The sequence below is a fragment of the Triturus cristatus genome, chromosome 9, assembly GCF_964204655.1.
Source record: "Triturus cristatus chromosome 9, aTriCri1.1, whole genome shotgun sequence".
Classification (NCBI taxonomy): Eukaryota; Metazoa; Chordata; class Amphibia; order Caudata; family Salamandridae; genus Triturus; species Triturus cristatus.
The window spans coordinates 1048246491-1048271819 of record NC_140592.1 but is presented as its reverse complement, the minus strand read 5'-3'; the positions used below and the strand labels follow the sequence as shown (position 1 = coordinate 1048271819).

Below are 25329 nucleotides of genomic sequence, written 5' to 3'. Positions count from 1 at the left end.
ATCATCCTCTGCATAATCTGGCGAGTTCAACAAAAAAAAAATTTCTACCTGAAACGATTCAAAAGTTACTCCAGACCCAACAACATCTGTTCATAGTTTGACTGGTCACCTTTCTGTAGCTTATCGCTATATTTGGTGTTAAAATGATACTAAAAAGGTGGGACTAATGTACAGACAGCATAAAGTTTAAATTGACAAAATAATGAAGCAATACTATGAAAAATGTGCCACATAACACAGCATTATTTAGCTTATTTTGTTGCACAATTTAGTCAAACTTGCCGCATAATTTGCTCTGCTGCTGCATAATTCCAGGAGCCCCTGGATACATTCAAGGCTTGGTTTCTCTGTTGGGTAGGGCTCTTACAAACTACCTTATTACATCATGAAATATTGTACATGCAAGACCTTCGGTTAGTAAAATGTGTCGGTGAGAATCATGCATCATAACCACATATTCCATTGTTGCCTCGCTTTGCAGTTGACTACTTAGGAGGAACTTTTTATGTTTATTGTATTTTGTTTCGCTAAACAGTCATTTAAAGTGCAAACATTACCCTAGACATTGAACAGCTACATATAAAATATATGAATACAATTCGTGTAGAACACATGGGTTTACTTTTTATCGGAAAGGAATCCGTAATGTTAAGGTTGTGTAAATGTGTGTAGTTAATCTGTTGATTATTGGATTGATTGGCACGCGTTGTTTCAAAAACGTGTATAGAAAACAATTGATTCCATGATTATCTCTGGGACTGAGCTCATCTCCTCTCGAGTGAGAGAGGGGAACTGGAAATAACCCACTGTGGAACATAACACAACATAGGATGCATGTCAGTGCAATGCAGTACGTTAGCATGTAATGTACATACCACGATAAAATATAACCTCCCTTAATACACATAACGACCAAAACATACTATGACTTAACATGCTATAGCATGTTATAAACAGGCCATAACATAGCATACTACTGCATACCTTAAGATAAGAACAATAGCATATGTAACATTAATAATTGGAAAAAAATACCACAACATGATATGATAACACAGCATAACATACAACAGGATGCCGTTTAATGCAGTGCAGTATGCTAGCATAACTATAATAGCACACAATACATACCTAAGAATGCATTCCATAAAATAATATACCATAGCCAAACACAATAATCTTAATATATTATAACATAAGATAGCCAACCATGATAAACATAACCAGATGTAAAATATGTAACATAGAGCCCTTAACATAACATATACGGAGTAGTATTTTTAGAAACCCTATACTCTAACACCTACCATACTTGCTCCAGTCCATCTTATCAACTATCTGCAGTGCACTTCGCTCTTTAAACATTTTGTTTTGAGGACTTTTCGTTCACCCCATGTTGTCAACACAAATATCTTTAATGATGCGGTGAGTCAAAAGTGAGAGAAAATTCACCCACAGTAGAGTGCACTAGGAACGTAAGCCTGTCTGAAATCTTCCACTCACTGCACAGCACATCATATGCAAACAGCCAAGTTTCTCTGTATTTTTCCCTAAAATCCAAGCAGAATCAGAAAATGTGGGTGTATACAGGTTGACTTCCTGTTCCCTGGATTTATTTGCCTTAATCCTAACGAGATCTGAGAAAAGGTAAGATTCAATGTGTCTGTGATTGTTGTTCAACTTTGAGAGATGAGAGCCGGTGCCTGTCAAAGTCGCTATTAGAAAGAAAGGATATCTCAGACAAACTATAATGTGTCGCTTGGACTGTATATTCCCGAGGCAGGCTGAAAGTACCCAATAACCGTATTTAAGGGCCAGAAACCAGTCGTCAGACACCTCTGTCCGGCGAGTGTCCTGTGTGTTCACGTGCTCAATAAAATCGTCTATTTTGTTCTCACGCCTGGGAGAGAGAAGGCCGGGTCTCTTTTGAGAGGGAGATGTCATCAGCGGAAGTCCCGGGCAGCGCCTCACAATGAAGGCATTGAAGGGGCTGTGTGTGTTCTAGCAGAATACGAGCTTCACCTTGAAGCATCCACCGAAGCTCCAGGGGACGAGCGTACCGTAATTACGAAATAATTGCGCACCTATTGCGACCTGCCGCCGGAGGCTCGCGTCTCTTTTCTTTTGTGCCTTTAGATTTAAAACAATGTCTTTTGAAGAATGAATCTTATTGTCATTCAGGGGAAAACAGTGTAAATACTGCGCAGAAGCTTCCCAAGAGCTAATAATCCACTACAAAGGCATTGAGTAATATTTAAATTGTGAACATGATCCCCCGGGATATCCGAGGATTTAAGCAACGCACGGTGCAATCTAATGCAAGTGATGTGTACTCACAACTGCTGAACACAAACAGACACTGATTAACAGTACACACAAAATAGCTCATATTTTCATATTTTCGTCAGAGTAAAATCGGTATGTAGTTCGGACTAACAAACACGTCTTGTTTATATAGCGCCTCACAGTCGCGCTGTAAGTAACAGGAATGAAAACGTATTTTGCAACTTTTTGTGCGAAAACAACTATTTTATGGCAGAAGTTAATAAGTAATTTATTGCGGTTAGTATTTGTTTTAAATGCCATCTCGAACCAGAGAGTCTAAAAGGCAATCGTTTGAAATAACTTTATAAAAAGTCACCACTTACCAAGAATCCCAGCAGTTTTAGGCCGTGTAGCGCCATGCTGGGTGGTGTTATTTCTCACAGAAGCGCTAAGAGCAAAGCGGTGTTTGCATGTGGGCGCTGACGGGCTCCTGGGTGCAGAAGAAACGGCAGCCTGGCTGCTCCTCTCCAACCCCTCCAGCCCCAGCCTCTCCCCAGCTCCGCCGTTCACTGATTGACACAGGACACCTCGCGCTCCCGTCACTACAGGGCGCGGGGAGGGGACAGGTATGTAGATGGGAGGTCAGGAACTGCTGGGTGAGAGAGAGAGCCTTCAGAGGCAGAGGTGTGCTCGCGTCTTGTCCAGAGCTCTGAACGGGAGCCCACAGGGCGGACAGCCTGTCACTGTGTTTCACTGAAGGTGTTCGGGGGTCTGGTGTAAGGGTGCAGGGGTTATCGACACTTCATCAGAGAGTTAGTTCCATGCCATAGCAATTACTTGTATAAAGATAAAAGAGTAAGAGAGGGAAATTGTAGAGGTGGTGAAAGAAAGAGGCGTGAGGCGGAATCAACACTAGGGCCCTGATTATAGGGCGACCAGAATTTTAAAGCCCCAAAACGGGTCATTTGACAGAAATAGAAGAAGGACGACAATTGTATTTAAATCAAGCGCATAGAATGAAAGCGCTCTTCAGCAAAGAATTTCAGAAGAGGCAAATAAATACAATTAACATTTTAAAGCCAGCATCATGCCCACTGATTACATTGCTTACTTATAACAAGTTAACTCTTCCTGCATATGAAGGCACGAGCGAAAAGCAAAACAAGCCGAGGGCACCGGAAGACACCACCGCCTTTCTCCGAGGCAGAGCAGAAATGCCTCGGAGAAACGCAGCGTCCTTTTCGGATTCGGGGGCGTGTTTTGCTGTTATCTCCTCCTTGAGACTTCTTGCAAAAAACACGCCCCGATCCGAAAAGGATGGGGCCTGATCTGAATGACTGACCTCTTCTCCAATGGCTGGCCAGCATTCAAGAGGCCAGCCAATGGAGAAGAGGGGCGGGTTCAAGCCCCTCTTCTCCAAGTCATTAAATATCGGAGCTAGACTGCGCAAGCGCAGCCTTCGCAGCCGAGACCTAAAAAGGAAATGTAAAAAGAATGCTCTAGTTTCCAGTGTAGATGCTGTGAAGCACAGGCCGGTAGAATTCGACTAGAAGCCTTGCACAGCATCTCTACCTATGAGAAATTATTTCAAAATCACATTCGAGGGAAACAAACTTGTACAGGTCTCAGTAATCAAACATCCCACTTACTAACCTGCACCTTTAACCACACACACCAGCCCAGCCAATCTGGATCTGCAGCTCTCCATACTGGGCAGAGCCCTCACTTGGAGGTTACTAGAGGAGTGCAAGAATTGACATCTACGCTCTACACGCTCTCATCCTGCATCGCTGTGCATATTAAATGGATTTTTTCTGATAATAAATATGCATTACTCACTGCTATCAAAGGGAATCCATGTTTGATGATTAAAGAGCAGCGTTCATGCATTCCTCTCTAAAGATATTTCATTCTGAATTGTAATATTACAGTTGTTCAAGCGATCCTTGATCTAAATAATTACTGGTGAGCGTAGAACTGCAGAGAGGCGCATTGAGATGCATCAATGCAATGCAAGGACTTCCCCACGCCTCCCGTGTAGGCGCTCACACTATATCACAGATTTCAGGTCTGGGCTGGCCTGGAGGGGAAAGTTAAAGAGAAAGCAATCAGGGAGGGAGAAAAGAAAGAGGAGAGAGAAAAAGAGGAGAGAGAAAAAGAGGAGAGAGAAAAAGAGGAGAGAGAAAAAGAGAGAGAGGAAGAGATAGCGAGAAAGAGAGAGAGAGAGATAGCGAGAGAGAGATAGCGAGAGAGAGATAGCGAGAGAGAGAGAGAGAGAGAGAGAGAGAGAGAGAGAGAGAGAGAGAGAGAGAGAGAGAGAGAGAGAGATAGCGAGAGAGAGAGAGAGAGAGAGAGAGAGAGAGAGAGAGAGAGAGAGAGAGAACGCGTGGCTGGTTTGAGCGTTTGTGCCAGGCCTGCTTTTGCTGTCCCAGTCCAGCCCTGGCAGTGTCTGTTTTGCAACTAATGGGGTCTTGCTGCATCGTCTGCAGCATCAGGCGACAAGGCGCCTACAATGGAGGACAGGGGTGGTTTGGATCCATTATCATCAGAGACAAGCAGGAGTGGCACAACTGTGGCACGTGGGCTCTGTGCTCAGTCCCAATTTCTCACAAGTCTCCAACCCCAGTGCCCAAACATATCAGTTGCACGCTAAGAGCTGGCTTTTCCGCAAATTCGTCTTCTCCACCTACTGTGTCAATAAAAAGGACCCCAAAAGTCCTTTTTAAAAGCCACAAAACTGTTGACACGTTAAATCGACGAATGTGGTGTTAGAGAGTGCAGTGCCCTGCCATCATGCTTCCACAATGGATATTTTTTAATCCATGCCCACAAGACTGGAGAATAACACTTCTGTAAAAATTGAAGACACTTAAAAATACAACGCATACAGAAAGAAAAAGTGACAAATGTTGAGAATCGAAATCACTACACAAAAGTAAAGACCAAGCCCAGAAAAATTGATCACATACTGGCAACAGAATGCAAAAAGATAAGGAGCAAGACCAGGTTTGCAAAAAATACAACATGAATAGTACAGAAGATAAAACTTCTTGATTCATTGTAACAATTATAAAGCAACAAAGAGATACTATTTCAGAGAAACTAAAGAGAGGAAAAAAAATCAAAGAATTTTAAATGATGAACAAAAGTTACAATTTGTTAACAAGTGCGAGCCAGCAGAATAAAGCTCCCCGTTCCTTGGTAGTGTGCAAAAACATAACAAACCCAAAAGTACAGGGACAAGTCCTTTATCCTAAGTTAGCTTTGTCCTTTTAATGGTTACTTTATAAAAGATATTTCAGATACAAGGAGATTTTGAGACCAAATAAGTTCTGGCATTACACGTGGATCCCATGCAGGTAACGCAGTATTGTGTTGTGTGGGATTCCTTGCACAAAACCAGTGTTTAATTTGGTCCGGTGGTTTCCGGTGCTCAGCACCGGCACTTAATTGTCAACACCGAGGCTCACTCTGCTGGTCTCACACCAGACCTGACGTCACCAGTGTGCGAGTCAACCTACCTTCATAGGCTGCAGCTGCACAGGAGTGATCCTCGAAGGGTCCACCACTGGCTTCGGTCGTTTCAGGGTGTCCAAAACACTCTGCCATTGTGGGGGCAGCCCCAAAAATTTGCCCTCTTTCTGGTCAAACGATGTGTGTACCCGGTGCTGGAAATTGAGAGGGGCAGAAATCTCCGGACGTTTCTTCTTTTTCTTGCGAAACATGGCGCCGGCCTGAAGGGAAGGAGAGACAGGCACAAATTAATACATTTGCTTATTTCTGGCGCAGAACAAAAAAAAAGTAGCAAACACAGCCTTCCATCGGCTGCAGAAACACGTCAGAGTCCAGAGATACAACAGCGGTCTGTGTCTGAGAGGGAACATCAACAGGCAAGATGGAGCCAGGAATTCCTGATACGATACGCTACGTGTGAATTATTGGATACATAAAGCGCGGCGTTGTTACCGCTCTTACAACCGTGGGACATCGGCAAGATTAGCTTTTTCAACTTTCACTAAAAAATCCCTCTCTTCAATATAGCAGTGGCCAGTTTTAGACTGTCTTCAACACCGATTAATAAAGAATTCTTCCACATCTATAGTTTAGAAAATAAATAAAAACGAACGTACTTGGCATAAGTCTGTCTAAGGTCTGTTAATACGTATTTTTTCTTGTTCAATGCAACTTAAGTACACGGAATCCCAATACAAATTAGGTGTCAGTCAGGTTTAGTCTGAGAATTAAACAGATGCAAATATTGTGTACACGATTGCAATGATGCATGACCGGCGTTCGTTTTGGATTTTCGCCTTACCATAAACAGAGCCCACGTCACAGTTCCCTCGTGCAGCCGAGTCCCGAGACCAGCAGCCCGCTACCATTAAAGGTGGCAGTTCAAGGCCGCACCTTAAACGCAGCCACAACAAATACTACACGCATCTTCCTCATGTCCAAAGGACGGACTGAACGGGAACTCGCTGGAACGGTATCCCGCTACTTTTATTTTTACTGTAAATATCTTTATTACTGGGAGTGGACTGCGGGTTGGAAGGGGGTTTCTGGGGAAGCTGCAAGTTATACTGTTGTGGTATTTATTGTGCGTGATACAAAGTGTCGACATGAAGTACTGGCTGTGTTTACTGAGAAAATAAAAATGGTTTACAAAAAAAAAATATCCAAATTACTTTCTAAAAACATTTTTCAGAGTTCTGTTTTTTTTGGCCATTGATGCCTATTTTTAATTGTATTAATTCATCATGCAATTCACATTTAAAGAGATTCATTTAATAGTTTCAGTTGTGGCACCAGTTGAGCTGATAAGTATTTAATATGTAATGTGTTAGGAGGTAAAAGAACAAAAACCCAAACAATCCTGTAGGCTAATCTGTTCTGCAGGCGCCCCTCCCATTACCCAAATACTTTTTGTGACAATTGGACCTCTGATAACACCTTTGTCACCAGGGCTGGTAGAGGGGGTCATCTCAGAGCACCGCCCTGAAGGGACAAGGTTCACACAAGCAATAACCCACACATGCCTTTATATGGTTTCCCAGACCAGCAATCTCTAGATCTACTAGATCACAATACAGATGAACACAAGCACTGACAAAGCCAACAGGTCTGGCCTATGCTAGAGCTATTGGCTCTGCCAATGTGTTTTTGCCATGTTGTACACTAGTTTGGCTGCAGGCCAGTATGGCTAACAGTTAGTGGTGTAGAGGAGAGAGGCGTGGAGTGGAGTGTCATACAGTGGAGCGGAGCAGAGTCACAGAGTGGAGTAGAGTTGTTGAGTGGAGTGGCGCAAAGTGACCTAGAGTGAAGGGGCACACAGTGGTGTATAGTAGAGTGCAGTAGAGTATTGCGGTGGTGCAGAGTGGACTGGTGTAGAGTATAAAGAGAGGAGGGGTGTGGAGTGTGGTAAAGATTCATAAAGTAGAGTGGAGTGGTGTCGAGTGGAGTGGCGCAGCATGGAGTGGCGCAGGGTGCAGTAAAGTGGCATGGAGTGTCAACGTGGCACAGAGTGTTGTAGAGTGGAGTGGCACAGAGTGGAGTGGCGTATAGTGGCCTAGAGTGGAGTGAAGTGTTGTAAAGTGGAGTATAGTGTCAAAGAGTTAAGTGGCGTGGAGTGGAGTATGCATGATGTGTTAGCGCACTGCCATTACAGACAACAAAGTTTCAATTGAAATGACCATTACATTTGCACCAACAGTTTTACTGATAAAACCATACAGGGCACTAACGATAATGTGTGGAAAAGGCATCCCCTCGTGTACCGATTTGTTTTGGGCATATTAAAATTCTTGCTTCCAGCACACTTCTGAATTACAAAAAATATGCTTCATTTGTGCTTAAAATTCGGATATATTCTAAAATATGTACACAGTTCATTTACAGACATTTAATTTTGTTGTGTGTAGAAAAAAAACATTTCTTTCCTAGTACACTGCAAGATTGTCACATGAATACCCCAACTTTGAAGTCAGAGAAAGAACAATAAACACCAAGCCCCCTTGCAAGAGAGAGCCTGGCATTTGGACTCGATCTTTGAATACACAACAAATGTGACAAGATAAGAACACAATTTAAAGGCCCATTTACAGCAAGCAGGACTTGTGGTAGAATACACGGAGCGATGGTAAACAAGCTTTGTTCCACGGGAGGGGCGAAGACATGCTGGTCAGCCTAAAACAAGTAAAGCCAGCGAACAGAAAGCCTGAAATATGAGATAAAAACCACAAAGCCAATGGTAAGCAATGGTGACATTCATTCCGAGGGAAGCTTCCAGAACGCCCACAAGAAGTTGAGCCGTCTGGTAGGCTTTGACCTAAAAATTATGGATTCGGAAGTGAAAACCTCCCTATGTTTATTCAAAAACTATATGTAACTTTTCCACAGTGGATTCAAGGAACATTCCAAGTAACATTCATTCAAGAAAACACACTTTTATTTACTTCAGCAGTTGTGAGGAGGGTCCCCAGATGTGGAGAAATGTGGCTCAATGATTAGAGCGGCAGACCCTGATGCAGAGGTCTAGCCTGGGACCAGGGTTCAATTCCCCGCCTCGGCGGGTCTTGGGCTCAAAAATTCCACGGACCTGATAATTCTCGCCTCGGTGCCTATTCCAATCATGGAGTCCCACTCTGCAACTCTGGGCAATAGCTTGCTTAATCTCCACAACGGCCCCCACAACGCTAAGGATGCCTGGCCTCCACCTTGGGGGTGCCCAGGAGTGGACGCCTCACAGGGAAAGCCAGGATGGGTTCCACAGTGGTATTCGTACAAGCGCCTTGAGACCCTTGCGGGTGAGTAGTGCGCTATACAAGTATCAAATTTACATTTACATAACTAAGTTGACTGGACTAAGAGTCTCATACCCTGGGTTTCAATGAGCAGCTCAGTCCATTGTGGGAGATGCAACCTTGGTTCCCTGAATCCGAAGCAACTGGCCGTACACACCCTAAAACAATGATGTGAAATAAGAACATTTAGGACTGGACATTTATCCCAGTGACATGAAGTCACCTGTAAACCCTAGTTTTGAGTAGGTTACCACTTTGAATGCAGTAACTATGAAGATCCCAAAAGAGGCCTGACAAGTTCAGAAGGTTAATTCGAATAAACAAACAAAAGTTATGAGAGTGGAGGATTCGAAAGAGGGCATGGACAGACACTCAAAATAGCACTTTACATGTCATTTGTCTCTTCTCTTACCCCCAAATGTTAGTAAAAGAATGAGGTGGCATACAGGGTCAAGATGGCAATTCTGTGATGATAGCTGTTTCCGAGGCACGAGAACTGCGGTGCTAAGAAATACCATATGGAACGTGGAGGCGCTAGTCTGCCAGAATTGTATGCTATTTACATGCAAACATTATAGGCCTGATTCACAAACGTAACTTACAGTTTTGTATAAATTTATACTTTTGAATACGTTTAATACTTTTCAGTATTCACAAATTCTAAGTGTAACTTACTAATACTAAAAGCACAATACTAATTCCAGCACTACACCTGACCAACAACTGGTAATGCAACACCCTCCCACAGAAAATAATGGGGGTAGGGACTTAAAATCAAACCCTATAAGAATTAAAGTTAAATACAATTATTAAAAAATAGTTACAAATATATATAAATATTAATGTTAGAACAAATATAAAAATAGTCATCATCATCAAGTAACTTTATTTTCGATCACAAAGATAGTGCAGAGTGCAGAACAAATCTAAAACAATACAGGGAATAAAAATCAGTTTACAAAGTGCAAAATGCAACAATAGTTAAGACAATACAGAATTGAAAAAACAAACATTGTTCAAAAAATGAGCCATGATTTGATGTATGAAGTTTGTGAAATAAAAAAAAAAATAACACAGCTCATATAGTACTTTTAAAATGTTTGATCCATAATGCATACCGAAATCTAGCCACACGAAAAACTACCACCCTACAGGTGTCTGTGGCTAGGATTCTCAAAACCTTGAGATAATGACCAGGACCAATTAATTTACACAGCGGAACAATCGACTTGCCCCTCAAAGTTCTATAGTGGACGCAAAAAAATAACAAGTGGACTATTGATTCAGAGCTAGGCTTGCACGCTGGGCAATGGTCATCAGAGGGGGCCTTACTACACCACTTTTGCAGAATAGTTTAGTGGGTAGAGTTTTAAAACTGAATTGTATAAATGGTTTACGTGCCAGGGGTGGAACAATTTCATTGATCGTTTCCTCATAAAATGGAACAAATTTAAAACTCATAAAATCCTGGATCAATGTACCCGCTGGTTTGGCCATCTCATTCACCATAATAGCAGCCCAATATATCTCCTCGACCCTAAATTTGAGAATGTGGGACAATCTTTCAGGAGTGGAGCAATACTCCTCCATCCCAAGGCTCTTCAGTAGATTTTTTAAGGAACTAAACCATGGAATGGAGTTTCCTGGGGTCGCCTTAGGAGATCAGATACCACTGCTCTGTACGGGAAGAGCTCATTAACCGCAGACTGTGCCAAAACATTAACTGCTTATAGGCCAACTAGTAGTATTTAACCCAAATCCAAAAACATAGGTACCAAGGGGGTACTACTAGGAAGGTTTAAAAGTGATCGAAGAAATCAATTTTCTACAAAGGCGAGAGAGCTTCTATATAAAAATAGAACATATAAAATATTTCAAAATCCTATTTTCAAATTAAAAATAATGTAACAATACATGTTATTAACATAATTACATTAAGTGTAATGATTCACATACATCACATTTAATTATTTATGCACATTCAAAATATTTAGTTCTTAAGGTGGGAATTAATTTTATTTTTAAAATTCAGAAAATAATTTTAATTGAATATATTTCCATTAAAGTATCAACTCAAATTCAATAAAGCTTTATTCAATTTTTGCAAAAAAATCATAAAAGCACACGATAACACGTTATAATCAATAAGTCTTTAAAATCATTAAAAATACCTTCCAAGATAGAATATAAAAACTCCCTACTGCGACTTCCTTCCTGCTTAATCAAAGGAGACAACATATTATAAAAATTGCATGTAAAAATGTTTTTCCTGCATTTAATTACATTTTTTAAAAATTAAGCTAATGACCATGTAAAATGTTGATTCTCTAAAGATTGCAGTACTAAAAATGCAGGACGACATTGTCTGAGGCCGAGTGACCTTACAATAGGTAAAATCCACCTCCTTATTTGTACAGAATAAAATAACATGCATTGTTGATTGGTGAGACATATCATTAGCTGGGTACTTACTCATGGTTCTAGACCAATCGTTCATGGTAGGAAAACTAATTAGCCTGTGAAAGATCCCCAATTCAATACCATCCTTTCGTACCCACCTAGGATGTTTTTAAGATACGTCTGGATGCTATGAGTAGTTAATATCATTTGATTCGCCTGAACCGTTGACTAAAGTATTTTGGCAGAAAGTCTGTTTGTCTCAAGGAGCATTAAACAATTACTTTTTAGATTTTTTTCTCTAATCGAGATTATGGTACTAGGGTCATCATAATATTCAGGGTGCCCAGGGTCTTTCAAAAAATCTTTGACATATTTTAACCATGGGATACTAGAGGCCCACTGTAGCTTGAGACTGTCATTTAAGATGTCCTGATTTAAAGTTGTATTAACTCAAAATTAATTTAATAGTGCTGTATCTTTTTGTCCTACATTTAAACTAACTAAAACAAATTTACATTCATCTTTAATATAAAAATATTGTAGTTTATTTTCAATTTAAATAAACATTTTTATTTTTCCCCAAGACTTGCGGAGATCTAGACGCCCAATGCAGAGTCTAACTTAGTTTTCCTCAATATAATCTGTACGATTCTGGAAATCATGCAAATTAAAAAATCATGTCTGAATGCTAAGACGACAGCATTGTCAAACAAGCATTGGCATAGCCAATAGGTCTTGCTTTTGGAACATTATAAGTATTTAGTTATGCAGCACAATATCCTCGGTGCAACAACATCAACTGTTTCATGGCTAAACACTTCTAAGGTCCCAAAGGCGAGACCTATTGGGTATGCCAATGCTTGTTGGCTTGGCCATGGGACTGCAATGCAATATGCCACTGGTGGAGGGGGGCAGTTTTACGGCGCCTTGGAGGTGCCTTTCGGATTCGCTCTCTGCTACCTCCTTGGCAAGACAGACAAAGACACACAGTGAAAACGTTGCTTCAAACATGCAGGCAAACAGGCGGCCGATGGAGAAGGAGGGTCTAGAAAATGGGGCTCTTGTTACCAGTGCTGCAGATTGGAATCAACCCGCCCGCCGCTTGCTGGGTAGTGCTTTCCATAAGCAATGTGCTCGATAGCCAGCACATTGCCTTTCCTGCACACACTAATTCCAATTGTAAATTTTTTTTCGTTAAAATAAGAGAGTGAGTCTGGCGCTAATTTCAGAGCACAAGCACGTGTCCGGGAGGGCAGGCGATGAATGCGCCCTGTGTTCCGTTCAGAAACTCTGGCAGGTAGGCATTTTGAAACAAAAAGCTAGGCCTCATGGTGAGGTCTTAAGTCCGCCTAAATTTCTTCTTGCTATGGGCAGTTTGATGCTCGGTAAGATTACTCTATATAGTGCTAAGTTCTGGCCTCTGAGCACAAGATGAACAAAAGAAACAATAAAAATTAAAGACACCTATGCCTTTCCGCGAGGCGCCCTGTCAGGACGTAAAAGTAAAGTCAGTGACCTGTGGTTGTAGCAAAGGTGAGCCTGTGGTGCTTACGGCCCAGGGGAGGTGGACGCAACCACCTGGTGGATAAAGTCTTCGATGGTTAACACCACCAATGGTATCGACTAATACAGTCTGATCGCCACTCCTTTCTCCGAGCCTCATGTTTACTGGGCTGGGGCAGTGTCAGAAGCAGGCCCTCCACACTCCCACACGCCTCTTTCCGCCCACACACAGAAACACAAAGCAGTAGCCGCGACACTGACTGCTCCCTGGAGAAGGGGCTGTCACGGGGTACCAGCAGAGGGGTGATACTTTCAGGTCAACTGCCCTTCGGGGTCTCTGCGGACAGAGGTCATTAAAACGCCGACCGTGTCCAATGGTAAGCGGCCTGACACACCCTAACATCTCAGGCACCCTAAGCACGAAGAGACTCATGCCAGAGGGCGCAATGAAGTCCCACAGAGAAGAGGCACCACAATCCACGAGGAATCAGCACTACAAACGTAACTGGAGGCCCGCGCATTTCTGATCTGCCATACGCCTGGCCCTACCGAAGCATAGAAATGTCGCAATGGGAATATTGTATGCTGGTAATGGGACAGACAGGGAATTGGGGCCGCCTCTGAAAAAGCGGGTCGGGATCTGCAAAAGGTGGTGCTAGGCAGCAAGTGGGATTTCGGGGCCATGAAGATAGATGAGTAATCGTAGGCAAACACTGACAGTTTGGGGGGCTACGATTAGAAACACTAGGGGTGGGGTATTTGCCAGCATGGCCCGAGCTGTCCCCAGAACTTCAAAGTCAAATCTTATCTCATGTGTTTCCCTTGCGGGAGCGAGCAGGAACCATCTGTTAATTACAAACAGATGGTTTTGAAAGCTCGCTCCCGCAAGGGAATCGCCAAACGTGCACGCGTTGCCATTGAAAGCAATGAAACGGGTGCACATTTTTAGGCGAAAAAGTGAACCAATTACTAAAGGTCTCTCCTATGAAGCACATACGCACTGCGTAGGCGAGACCTAAAATGAGTAAACTGAATCTCTTTAGTCTCATTCAGTCCAATACTTAGGATAAACTCCAATAGAAAAACATATGCACAACGTTGGTCTAATCTTCAATACTCTGACTCTTTCCATCCTAATTCTACTTGAATACAACTTGAAACTCTGCTGTAAAATCCAAGTTGTGCAGACCATTTACTTTTATCAGGAGAATTGAAGGTGTGGCATGTTTTGGTATGACTATGGATTTGTAAAGAGTAAACGCCGTCTTCCTCATTTATATCGGTTACCCTAAACCACCAGTACAACATTTCCAACAACCGTGCAACTGCAGTTTTATAGATTGTTCAAGAAATGAGTCAAATTAAAACATTTGACTCTCCTTTTAAATGCACAGTATGAGCCAGATTACGAATTTGGCAGACTGGTTACTCCATCACAAATGTGACGGATATCCCATCTGCCGTATTACGAGTTCCAGAATATCCCATTGGATATAATGGAACTCGTAATACGGCAGACAGGATATCCGTCACATTAATGATGGAGTAACCTGTCCGGCAAATGCATAATCAGGCCTTCAGGGACATAAAATATGGGGCTCCTAGGTTTCGATTTTAGACAGTCATCAGTTTTCAAAATTCATGAGATATGCAAGAGTATTACAAAATAGGTATGGACTACATCAGAAATTAACCCACTACAGAAACAGCTCAAGTGCAACTTTCCTGAGTGGCATTGGATTCCCTTCCTGTACATCTCATGCACACGGCACCTCTGTTGCTGATGACAGAAAATGTTGGAAAGGGGAAAGGAAGAAAGAGCTATTGCCTGAAAAACACAAAATAGTACGATATCCTGCAACAGTCTCTGGACGCTACCAAATCCCTAAAAACTCAATGAGTTCAATATTCACCTGGCAGTTAGAGGACCAGCAAAAACAAAACTAGAGAGGGCAAAGAGGACAGGACTCTAAATAGCTCTGGAAACCCCACTGATGAGATCTGGAACTTCCGCAAGTTCCTCCACACAACTCAGATGGAAGAACCAATCAGAAGGTTTAAGCTGCATAAACGGATTGGGTAAAAGCACAGAGAATACAAACAAGTGCAAATATTCAGCAAAACTAGTGAAAGCTGGATGCATTGAGGAGTGTTACCAGGCAAACAGCCCCAGCCTGGCTGCTCCATATATTGTCCCTGTGGCATAAACAGGCAGTGGGCTACATTTCACACCACAAGACCAACAAAAGTCAGGTTTAGCAGAACGAGAACCTCTTAGTGGAGATGCGTGGACCCATGAACCTAAAGGCACTAGTAGCAACTCCACCGGTGAGTTCAAGAAGCACCTGACTGGCTCCCATTGACTCCAGGCATGAATCCCATGCAGATTCAGCTTTGCCCAGGGCCTTCACTTTCTCACATTGGTCAAGAAAGATTTCAAACATACTTAATAGGTATATTCCCCAATTTGCTCATGTGGATGTCCCGAAAATACCGTTTTTTGCAAAACCCGAATTAACACATTATTTGGGGGAATCTCTTCAATGCTATCGATCTTAACATTTGGGAAATCTCCATTTAGTCCATACTAGACAGTTTTCTCCTGAAGGAGTTGTCTTAGCAGTCTTACGCTTACTTTCACCACTGTCTTATTTAAGCTTTTGCATACATGCCACATCCAGAAGGAACTACATACTTTGTTCATGATCTGTTGGGCTAGTGTTCCATATTTCAATCAACAGAACATAATTGTAGGAAATTGAGTTACTAGTTTGAGGGGGAAGCATACTCAAGCGGCAACCACAATTCTTGACAGGGTAAAGCACAAGCAAACCTCATAGTAACCTGTGCCTAACCCTCTGGTAACTTGCCACAAAAGCACTCAGGCTTAACTTAGAGGCAATGTGTAAAATGTTTATACAGCTCTAAAACACTTATACAGTGAAAACACAACACAAGAAAAGCCCTACACCAATTTAGAAAGAGTAAAATGTAATACATTATTTGAAACCAAAAATATTTAGGCCAAAATGGTGCCTAACAGCACCAACTGTGGTATGTGGTTGTGCCAGACCGGGACAAAGTGACAAGTTCAGGTCAACCACAATGGAGCGCAGGACGGATACAGGGACCAAGTTAGTTCCTCTGAGAAATGTACATTAAATCGGGGTTGTGGAGTACTGTGCCACAAACAGTGGTTCTGGGCAGTGCTACGCGGTCGTGTGTGGGAAATGAGTTACACAGCAGAGGTTCTGAGGCTTCGATGGGCGGTCCTATGTTGGAGATGCATTGCGCAACATCGGTTCCGATGAGTTGCGGGGCTGCGATGTTAGGCCCTGCATCAGAAATGCATTGTGCAGGGGTGGTTCCAATGAGCTGTGGGACTGCGATGCGAGGTCCTGCATCCCACAGCAGTGGTTCTGACGCGGGGCTGTGAGGAGTTGAGCTGCGCTGCATCAGTTCTACTGCAGATCACGGCTAGGGTGACAAAGCACCTTTATGCCCACTTCCAAATGCCCAGAACAGGAGAGTCACCACTTAGGTTAGGACTCACAGCAGGCAGAGTCCAGGTGCAGGGTTCAAGAGATGACTGGACCCTTTTCTGTCCCTGAGGCTCTCTGGTCAGGAGGCCAGCCAACTAGCCTTTGGAGTCACTCTGGGGGCCCTGGGTTTAAGATACAGGCACAGACCTTCCCACTCAGACAGCAGGGCAGCAGAGTAGCAGTGCAGTCCTTCTTGCAGCAGAGCAGCATAGCAGTACTTCCGAGTCTTCCACAGGTCCAGAAGTGTACTGAAGAGTTAGATCTGCGGGTCCCATATTTATACCTGGTGCCCCCTTTGAAGTGGGAGAAGCTTCTAGAGCCTGCCAGAGGTCTCTGGAATCTCCTTCCTCCTTGCCCTTGTCCCAGTTTGTCTTGTGATGTGCAAGTGCGGTAGGAGACAGCTTCTTCTTTTTAAATGTTTAGATATATATATATATATATATTTGAAGCAATTTTAAATAATGTAATCTAAGTTAAAATCATTTTCTATGGGGTTACTATAAAGTGTAATAGTAAATGTACACATGTAATTACTCACAATTATAATTTACCTTCCTGAATATCCCCCCCAACAGATATTTCGACTTAAATTGATCCAAACTCATGTTGCACAAGCTACTACTGCAAACCACACATATCCTATTTCAACAAGCACTGGCAAAGCCAATATGTTCCGTCAACGAGAGCTATTGGCTTAGGCAATGTTTTGTAGCCATGCTGTTATGCAGCGTAGATGTTTTGCAATGTGGCTAAAGAGCTTTTTTTCTTTTTAGTGTCATTAGCGATGGATGCAGCATGGTCTATTATTTTTAGCCATGCCGCTATACAACAAGGTTGCAAATCTGTGCCAAAGTCGGCAATGCCCACGCTGTACAGTCCATACTGTATAGTAGGAACAGAAGGCATTGGCATAGCCAATAGTTTTAAAGGCGACACCTACTAGCTTTGCAATGCTTGTTAGGTCTCTGCACAATACCCCTGTGATTCTGAGCAAATCAGTTAATCTCCCCATGTGTGAAGAAAAAGAAAAAGTAATTTGGAAACAAATCCGCTTACATAAAGAAAGCAATTGTGCCTAGGTCTTAACGGAGATACATTTGGGAGCAGATTACACTGTTTTCACAATAAAAGCAGATAACATCTGTTGTCACAATAAACAGCCACTTCAAAGGAGAAAAGGGATTTTTTGAAGGGTGTGTGGCATAGTAAAATAGATCTTTAAATGGCAAGTGGTTCAACTAGGATGACTGGTAAGAATTAAAATTGTACTACCTCAATCACAGCGCGATCAGTTGGAGGATTGCAATCAAGTTGAAGTAATTAGTACTTGGTTCATGCTCCAGCCGAAAGGAGAGGAAGTGCAGCCAGCACACACTGGCCAATTAGGAGGCAGAAAATAAGACTGACAATGAAGCCACCGAATGTTAAGTAATGGGCGACTTGCAAGCACCTAGTGGTATGCAATATCTTTTGCAAGCAAGAACGCATGCAATGCATCTGGTGTTGCATGCGAGAACTAAAAACTTGACAACGGCTCCCAATCTGAGCCCATATTATGAATAACGTACTGTGCACTGCACACAACTCTTATTACGGAAAGCTGCTAAAGATTATCTTTCATCATCTGGTAAAATACTGTCAAATAGAACACTTTACTCTGGCAATGAGAACCTTCTTTTAGATCAAGATTTTAAAGAGCGCGCCAGGGAGGCTGGGCTTTTTTGGTTCAGCTGCATTCCCTATGGAATTGGTTACTCTTCCACTCTAAACTTTATCTCTGGCCATCCGTGCTTCAGGAAAGCCCTTAAAGCATGAATGTTCTCACACATCTGGTATGAATGAGAATATCTGTTGATAATTGAGTTTATCATGATGAGACCCTCACGGAGATAGTTTGCTTAATTAAGTTTGTATTCATCATCAATGACTTAAAATATTCTATACCAGCTCTTATACATATATTGTACACAAGGATAGATGATGATAAGCAAATAGAACTACTCTAAATGTTTTGCATGTGTGCTTTAGTTTTGGGGTGCAACTGTGAAAGGGGCAGTGAAAAAAATCCCTACAAAGTGCCTCTGCCAGGTCTTGCCTCTCCATATATTCCTAATGTTTGAATATTGGCCCATAGTTGGATTTGTGAGGCACCTGTTTTTTTCTCCAGCTTAAGTATACAAAAGAAAAAGTAATCAAACAAGCTCTGACGGGCCCCCGGCTCAATCCATGACACTTGAAGGTATGGAAAACCAATTGTGTATGTCCCCGAAAATATTCGTAACCCAGGCCAAGGTAATATTCATTAATATAAGAGACTCTGTTTGATAGTGGAATCGGCCCCAAATGTCCTTTGTCTTTCTTAATTGTGCTAACGTGGTCTTCATCTTCTCAGTTCTGGTTTCCATTTAACCTAGACTTTTACTACCATCTTCACAGATTTTTGTCTCTTTTTCGAGTTTATTGCGTACAAGGCCTTCTGATCAACACCACTTGGTCCTGGGGTCTCTTCTGTCCTGGCTCATCATACCTCAGTGGGTTTTTTCTTCATCGAAGCAGACACCCTTTATGATTCAGACTTGGTGCTCTACGCAGTTGCTTTATGCCTGGAGAAGCCATCATCTGCCATTCTAGCCGCCGAAGCACTCCTCTCACCCTTGCCCTAGACTGCAGAGGTTATTTTGTTTTTTTATCCGACATATCCGCCATCTTGCGGTATCCAGCCTGGCAGAAGAAACGCAGCTCCACAATTCTTTCTGACTTCATTGAGCCCGACCTCAAAATAACAGCTTCAACAATGATCTGACCTCCATTCAAGCTCTCTGTTCTTCAGGCATCACTGCTGGCGCCCAATCTGGTAAAAAGGGAAGCGAGCTAAAGACTCCGAGAGCGGCGGCCCACCCCGCTGCCAGCTGGCTTCCACCCACTGCCACTCTTAATGACAAATTTTATTAAACTTCAGAGTCACATTTGTCTTCTTGGCAGTAACCAGCCCTTGCTCCAGAGTTCACTCTGAAACTCCCTCTCCAATTAGGAATAAAACATTTCGGAGAAAAAAAGTTTTGGAACCTCTGAAGTTGATATTTTCAGTATACTAAAGTGGGTGATGTACTGAAAGAGACAGGACCCCAACTCGACTGAGGCTAAAAGTGTCTTGTCTTGCTAAAAGACAAACTGCTTGAAAGCCAGACACCATCAATATTAAGACACTGAATAAAGCTCCGTTCTACTCGAGATGAATGTAGTCCTGTTGTGGAAACATTCAGAAATAATAATGTCCATGTAGCTAGGTTAGACAAACGGGGAAGAGTAGTTGTATTTACTATACAGGCAGGCAGGCATACATTGCTAATCCCCACTGGTTGCTGGAATGTGCCTCCCATTTCACAGTGCTCCCATTTAAGAGAATCGCCATGCTAGATTGAAACGGTGCTTTAGGCTGTTCAACTTCATCAAAACAAGATCAAGCAACCACTTGTGACACTCCTTTCCTTCACAACTTACTAAATAAGCATTGGCAAAGCCAATAGGTTTGGATTTTGTCTGATAAATGCTGTGATGGTTGTAATGGTGGCAAGGTTAATAACAGTGGCACTAATGGCAGTGGTGCTGGTGAAGGCGGGAGTAGTAAATGTAGTGATAGTTATGACTCCCACTTGAATCATGCCAAAACCATTGAAAAGCCTCCTGCTGCAAAAAACAAATCAATAACGGATTGTTTGTTTAATGCAGTGCTGTAAGAACAAACAATTGAATGTGTGAAGACTGCACGTATTTTTCATATGTGAAATAGTTCCTCATGCACGGTAATGCAAGCACCTCATAGGAGATGGCAAAACACACCAAACGGTCAACAGCATGAGGAGAGCGAATTATTCATCTGTGTGCGGCACCAAAGGTCATTCAGGGGCTTTAAGTGGGATGAAAAGCTGGGGTGGGTGGAGGGTCTCTCAAAGGGGCATGGCTTAAAACATGTAAGCTACGAACCTGTGCTTAGCATAGTGTGCTACCCGACTGGTATTTTGCTGCTTCTGTCATTGCATCCACCTATATTAACACGTAACATCTACAACAAGCCAGAACTATTGGCTTTGTCAATTGGTGTTAGTTGCATAAGACACATAAGCAAGAACTGTGGCTTAGTTGTATATAATACAGAAAATGCTTCTGTTCTGAAATGAGATAGTACTATAACAAGTCTCTTTGAAGTTACATCAAAAGCAGTTGTATTATGCTATGTGGCTGTGGTGTGTCTCGTGGCATGCTCGCACTCTTCCCCGTGAGCACCGCCTCGAGACACACCACCATGATATGTTTATGTTTAGTATTGCTAGGATTTAAATATTTTTGTATTGTGCTTGTGGCGGTGTTGGCCGGTTAGCGGGTCTTCTGTTGTGTAGTCAGTTGACCACACTCCCAGCTGGCCGGTTGCTGGTCGTCGTGGGCAAATGCATACATGAAATAAGCTTCGGGAGTCTCCTTCAACAAGCGACTCCTCAAGGATTACAGCAGTGTGGTGGTCTTGTGTGGGGTGCGCTTCCATGTGTGCATTTCCACTTCTTCACAGTGGCGCTTGGGGTTGTTCAGTAAATTTTTAGGATCGCTTCTGGAGGACCGCCCCATCGCCCCTTGCGGCTCTGCTGACTTACCCTTCACGTCAACGGCGCTTAGAGACAATCCGAATTGCAGACATTTTCAGACCGCCCCCAGCCAACGTCAGTTACAGCTCTTCAGTAGCTGCTGGTTCTTCATTGAAAGCTGCTTGGTCTTTCACACGGCACAAGCTATTATGCAAGGCAGCTTGCAAAGCATACAGTTAAAGTGAGTTTTGAAGCGGAATCTGGATCAATATAGGTACTTTTGTTAATATGTTTTCACTTGGATGTTTCTTTATATTTCACGCTGTCTAAAGTTAACTTGTTTGAATGGCTGCCTCTCAACAAATTACACAGCCTCCACCTTTCTTGTTCTCACCCAGGAAACCATGCATAAAATGGGCACATTGGTTCAATTTATTTGAGAACCACTTGGTGGCTATTGCTGCGGGCACTTTTGTATGTCAGTTTAGGTCTAGCTGCTCAACAAAATGTTGATAATCTGCTTATACTTTCGACTTAATATGTCTTCAAGAGACCTGGATGGAGGGCCCCGTCAGTTTAAACGGTTACAGGTCATTTCACACCCCAGCAATTGCTTCATCTGCTGGGAGGGCAAAGGGCGCATCGGGACTTTAAAAAAAATACTTTGAGATTCGAAGTTGTATCTTCCTATAATGAGTGTCAATTTGTTAATATGTTACACCTCAAAGGCCTTGATAGCAATACTATTTTATTGATCAATTTTTACAATAACTTGTTTGGGAGTGAAATGTTCAAAGTGGTTGCCATAGTGGAGGAAAACATGAATAGGATCATAGGTGCAAGTAAGGGAGACCCATTGGTGCTCTGGATAGGAGACTATAATGTACACCCCTGCCCTGCTGCTCTGTCCCCAATTTGCGGCCTTGTAGACGAGGTTGGGGGACCAAACATTCATTTTACACATAACCCCTATGGGAATGCTCTAAATAAATTCATTTTTATAAATAACCTGGAGATTATGAACCCTCTATTTGAATCTACAGGTCTCCTGCTAGAAACTTTAAGTTCCTCCATAGATTTCATAATAGCATCAGCCAGGATGGGTGAAAAACTCAACAAGAGGCAAGTTGAATTCCTGGGTTTCAGTGACCACGCAGCCATACGCTGGCATACGAGCTGGCCAGGTATTCACGTCACTGCCTTTTCTCATTCAAAATCCACTATAGGAAGAAAGAATGGGATAACACTCAAGTGGGAGAGCACTGAAAAAATTGTACTCATCCCCCATCTCAAACACAATGAAGGAAATAGAAATATGTCTTGACCCAAATCAGGATCCAGGGTCTATCATTGAAGCCATCAAAACTATCCTGCAAGAGGTAAAAAGGAACCTCTCTAAGAGTGGCGGGCCCAGCAAATCTAAGGGACCAAAATGGTTCGACCATGAGTGCACCAAAGCACTTTCTGACTTACACCGTGCACTCAGGATTGTACCAAAAGATCCCCTACTTGTGAAACAGGCCCGTAGAAGTTATTTGATGGCGAGGAAGAACAGATTAAAGAATCTGAAAGAAGACGCTTTGGGAGAAATTACTGGCTACATCTGTCACAAATAATGTTAGGGATTTTTGGCTAACGATTAACGCCCCTTTTTTAAAATCTAATGCGGAGCCTAGTTTGGATACGCATCTGGATGAGGACTCCTGGGTGGCGCACTTCACAAACATCTTTAATGTACCTCCAGCGAGCTCAGGGCCTATGGATGCAGAGTCCGTTCCATCTTCCATTAATACCCTCGCTTTGATAATGGGGAGGAATGTACAGCCTTGGAACAAAGTACCAGCAATAAGTTGCCCGGCTTTGATGGTGCTCCAACAGATTTTTTTAAAGACTGCCCTGGCCTTTGGAGTCCGCTGCTTACTTATACCTTTATTGCAATAGCACGAGATAGAGGTGACAGATGTGATAAGCAAGACCCCAGGAATTACAGACCTATTTCCCTTCTAGATAGCACGGCAAAATTAATGGGTAGAGTGCGGTTAAATAGATTGGCGACATGGGCATCGACAAATAATATCCTGATCCCTGCACAATATGGGTTTCAACAAGGGAGAGGCACACAAGATCAATGCCTGGATTTCAGCCTGCTTATAGCAAAGCATACTCACGCGAAGCAAGGCAATTTATACCTGGCCTTTATGGACCTCGTTGCGGCCTTTGACTATTTATCTCACCCACAGCTTTGGAGAATTATGAGGGAAATGGGGGTAGACCAGGCAGTGAATACCTTTATCAGATAATTGTACTCAAGGGCTGAAGCATGTGTTCGGTATGGGCCACAGGGAGAATGCACTAGGTGGTTTCCAGTAACGAGAGGAGTTCGCCAAGGGTGCGTTCTCGCACCTTTTTTATTTTTGCTTTATACTAATGGGGTGGAGTCTAAATTACTAGAAACAGCGATAGATGTCCCCAGAATACGGAAGTTGCACATCCCAATTTTATTATATGCAGATGATGCAGTTTTAATTGCGCGAAAGGGAAGATCCCTCCAGACAATGTTAAACACGTATGTGGATTTTATGAAAGGTCTGGATATCCGTACAAATGAATCCAAGTCATTTGTTTTAATTGCAGGGCAAAAACTGAGTAAACCACCATCTTTTTTTAATTCAAATCATAAAGTGACTCCGACTAAATCTTTCCCATACCTAGGAATCACTTTCGATTATAAGGCATCCTGGAGGGGTATGGTAGTGAACCGTGGGATCATCTTGGAAAAGAGCACTAATGCTATACGCTCATTCTCAAATAAGCTGGGAACAAGAAACCCAGACATTTTAAGAAAGGTCTATGGGGCTAAATCAAGAGCAGTATCCACGTATGGAGCAGGGGTGTGGGGCCACGTTGATGCAAAGAGGATCCAAACAATAGAGGATTTGTTTTGGTAATCGATGATGAGTCTACCCATTGGTTGTCCCAATTTTAATTTACACAAAGAACTAAGCATTCCTGATATAATGGATTGGATAAACGTTGCTCCCCTTCTTTTATGGCACTCATTCTGGTGTAGAGACTCAGTGTCATTGACCCAACAAACAATACAGGATTGCCAATCCCTTGAGTATAAGGAGAACATTTTATGGCTAAAGTATGTGAAAGATACTTTATACACTCTTGATTTAGGCAGCATATTCATATCGCCAGAGAAATGTGGCTCGGTCTTGAAACATGCACTAAAGACCTGTTTTAGGATTGCTGCCAAAGAAGGGAGATTGAATGTACAGCTCAATAAACCTACCATTAGAGAATATATTGAAGGGCCATTGCAGGTTGAGGGGATAGCCCCCAATCTGGATTTTGTAACAATCCCACGGCACAGGTTTATTTTGTTACGGTTTCAGCTCAATTATATCCCTTCTATGTTGGGAAACCCTGCTGGCATCTTTTCTTCGAACGATCTCCCGTGTTGCCCATCTGAAGACACTTCTCAACAGTCTCATTTGCACATCTTTTTCTTTTGTAAAATCTATTGTAACCAACGGAAAAGGTTTTTAATTCCGCTTTTATGCAAGTACACTTTTAGACAGACAAAGTCGTCTGGCCCTGTATTTTTTACGAATGCTGCCTGATCCGCTAACTTGTTACAGTGTGGCCTCTTTTTTATGTTTGTGTCTCAAATCCAGGAAAATATTTATTAATTGATACTGATGAATTGCTTCTTTTAACTTTTTAATTGTGATGTAAATATATACTTTTATGATTAACTTGTATTAAACGAATAAAGTCAATTTGATGATGATAATCTGCCTCCTGCAGTGAGACCCGGCGGTCAATCTGGAGATATCCTTGGAATGTTTATTTGGAAGCTGTTGAAAGATTATGAAAACAATTCACTGAGGAACCAAGCATTATTTTAGAAAGACATAACTTTTTTCAAATGTAAACAAATTCCAGATGAAGGAATTGAGGAATATGTTTTGTCTCTCAGATGCAATTTTCGGTCAAACGCTGACACACACATTCGTGATCAATTCATTTTTAACTGTGCTTCAAGGAAGATTCAAGAACGTCTCCTCAATTGCCAAAATCCTACTCTGTATGAAGCTTTAAATCTAGCTAAAAGCAATGAAAAGTCACTAATATCCTCAAAAGCACTAAATGCTTCACCATTGGTCAATTCAATTTAATGTACATCGTCTAACTTTGAAAATGACACTTTGTGCGCAGTCTAAAACAAGGGTA

At 42.3% G+C, this 25329-nt stretch overlaps 1 protein-coding gene across 13 annotated transcripts in view; it reads right to left on the bottom strand.

Moving 5' to 3' along the window:
* PAK6 (p21 (RAC1) activated kinase 6) overlaps positions 1-25329 on the bottom strand; it is a 345174-nt gene that overhangs the window by 127994 nt on the left and 191851 nt on the right. For 11 of the 13 annotated variants that reach the window (XM_085626908.1, XM_085626899.1, XM_085626897.1 and 8 more), the window contains one exon: positions 5787-5999. In XM_085626908.1, the coding sequence (XP_085483034.1) occupies positions 5787-5990 (204 nt within the window). In that variant the 5' untranslated portion in view covers positions 5991-5999. Of the gene's footprint in view, positions 1-5786; positions 6000-11236; positions 11280-25329 lie in introns of all 13 variants that reach the window. The other 2 variants (XM_085626906.1, XM_085626902.1) reach the window with 1 other exon arrangement.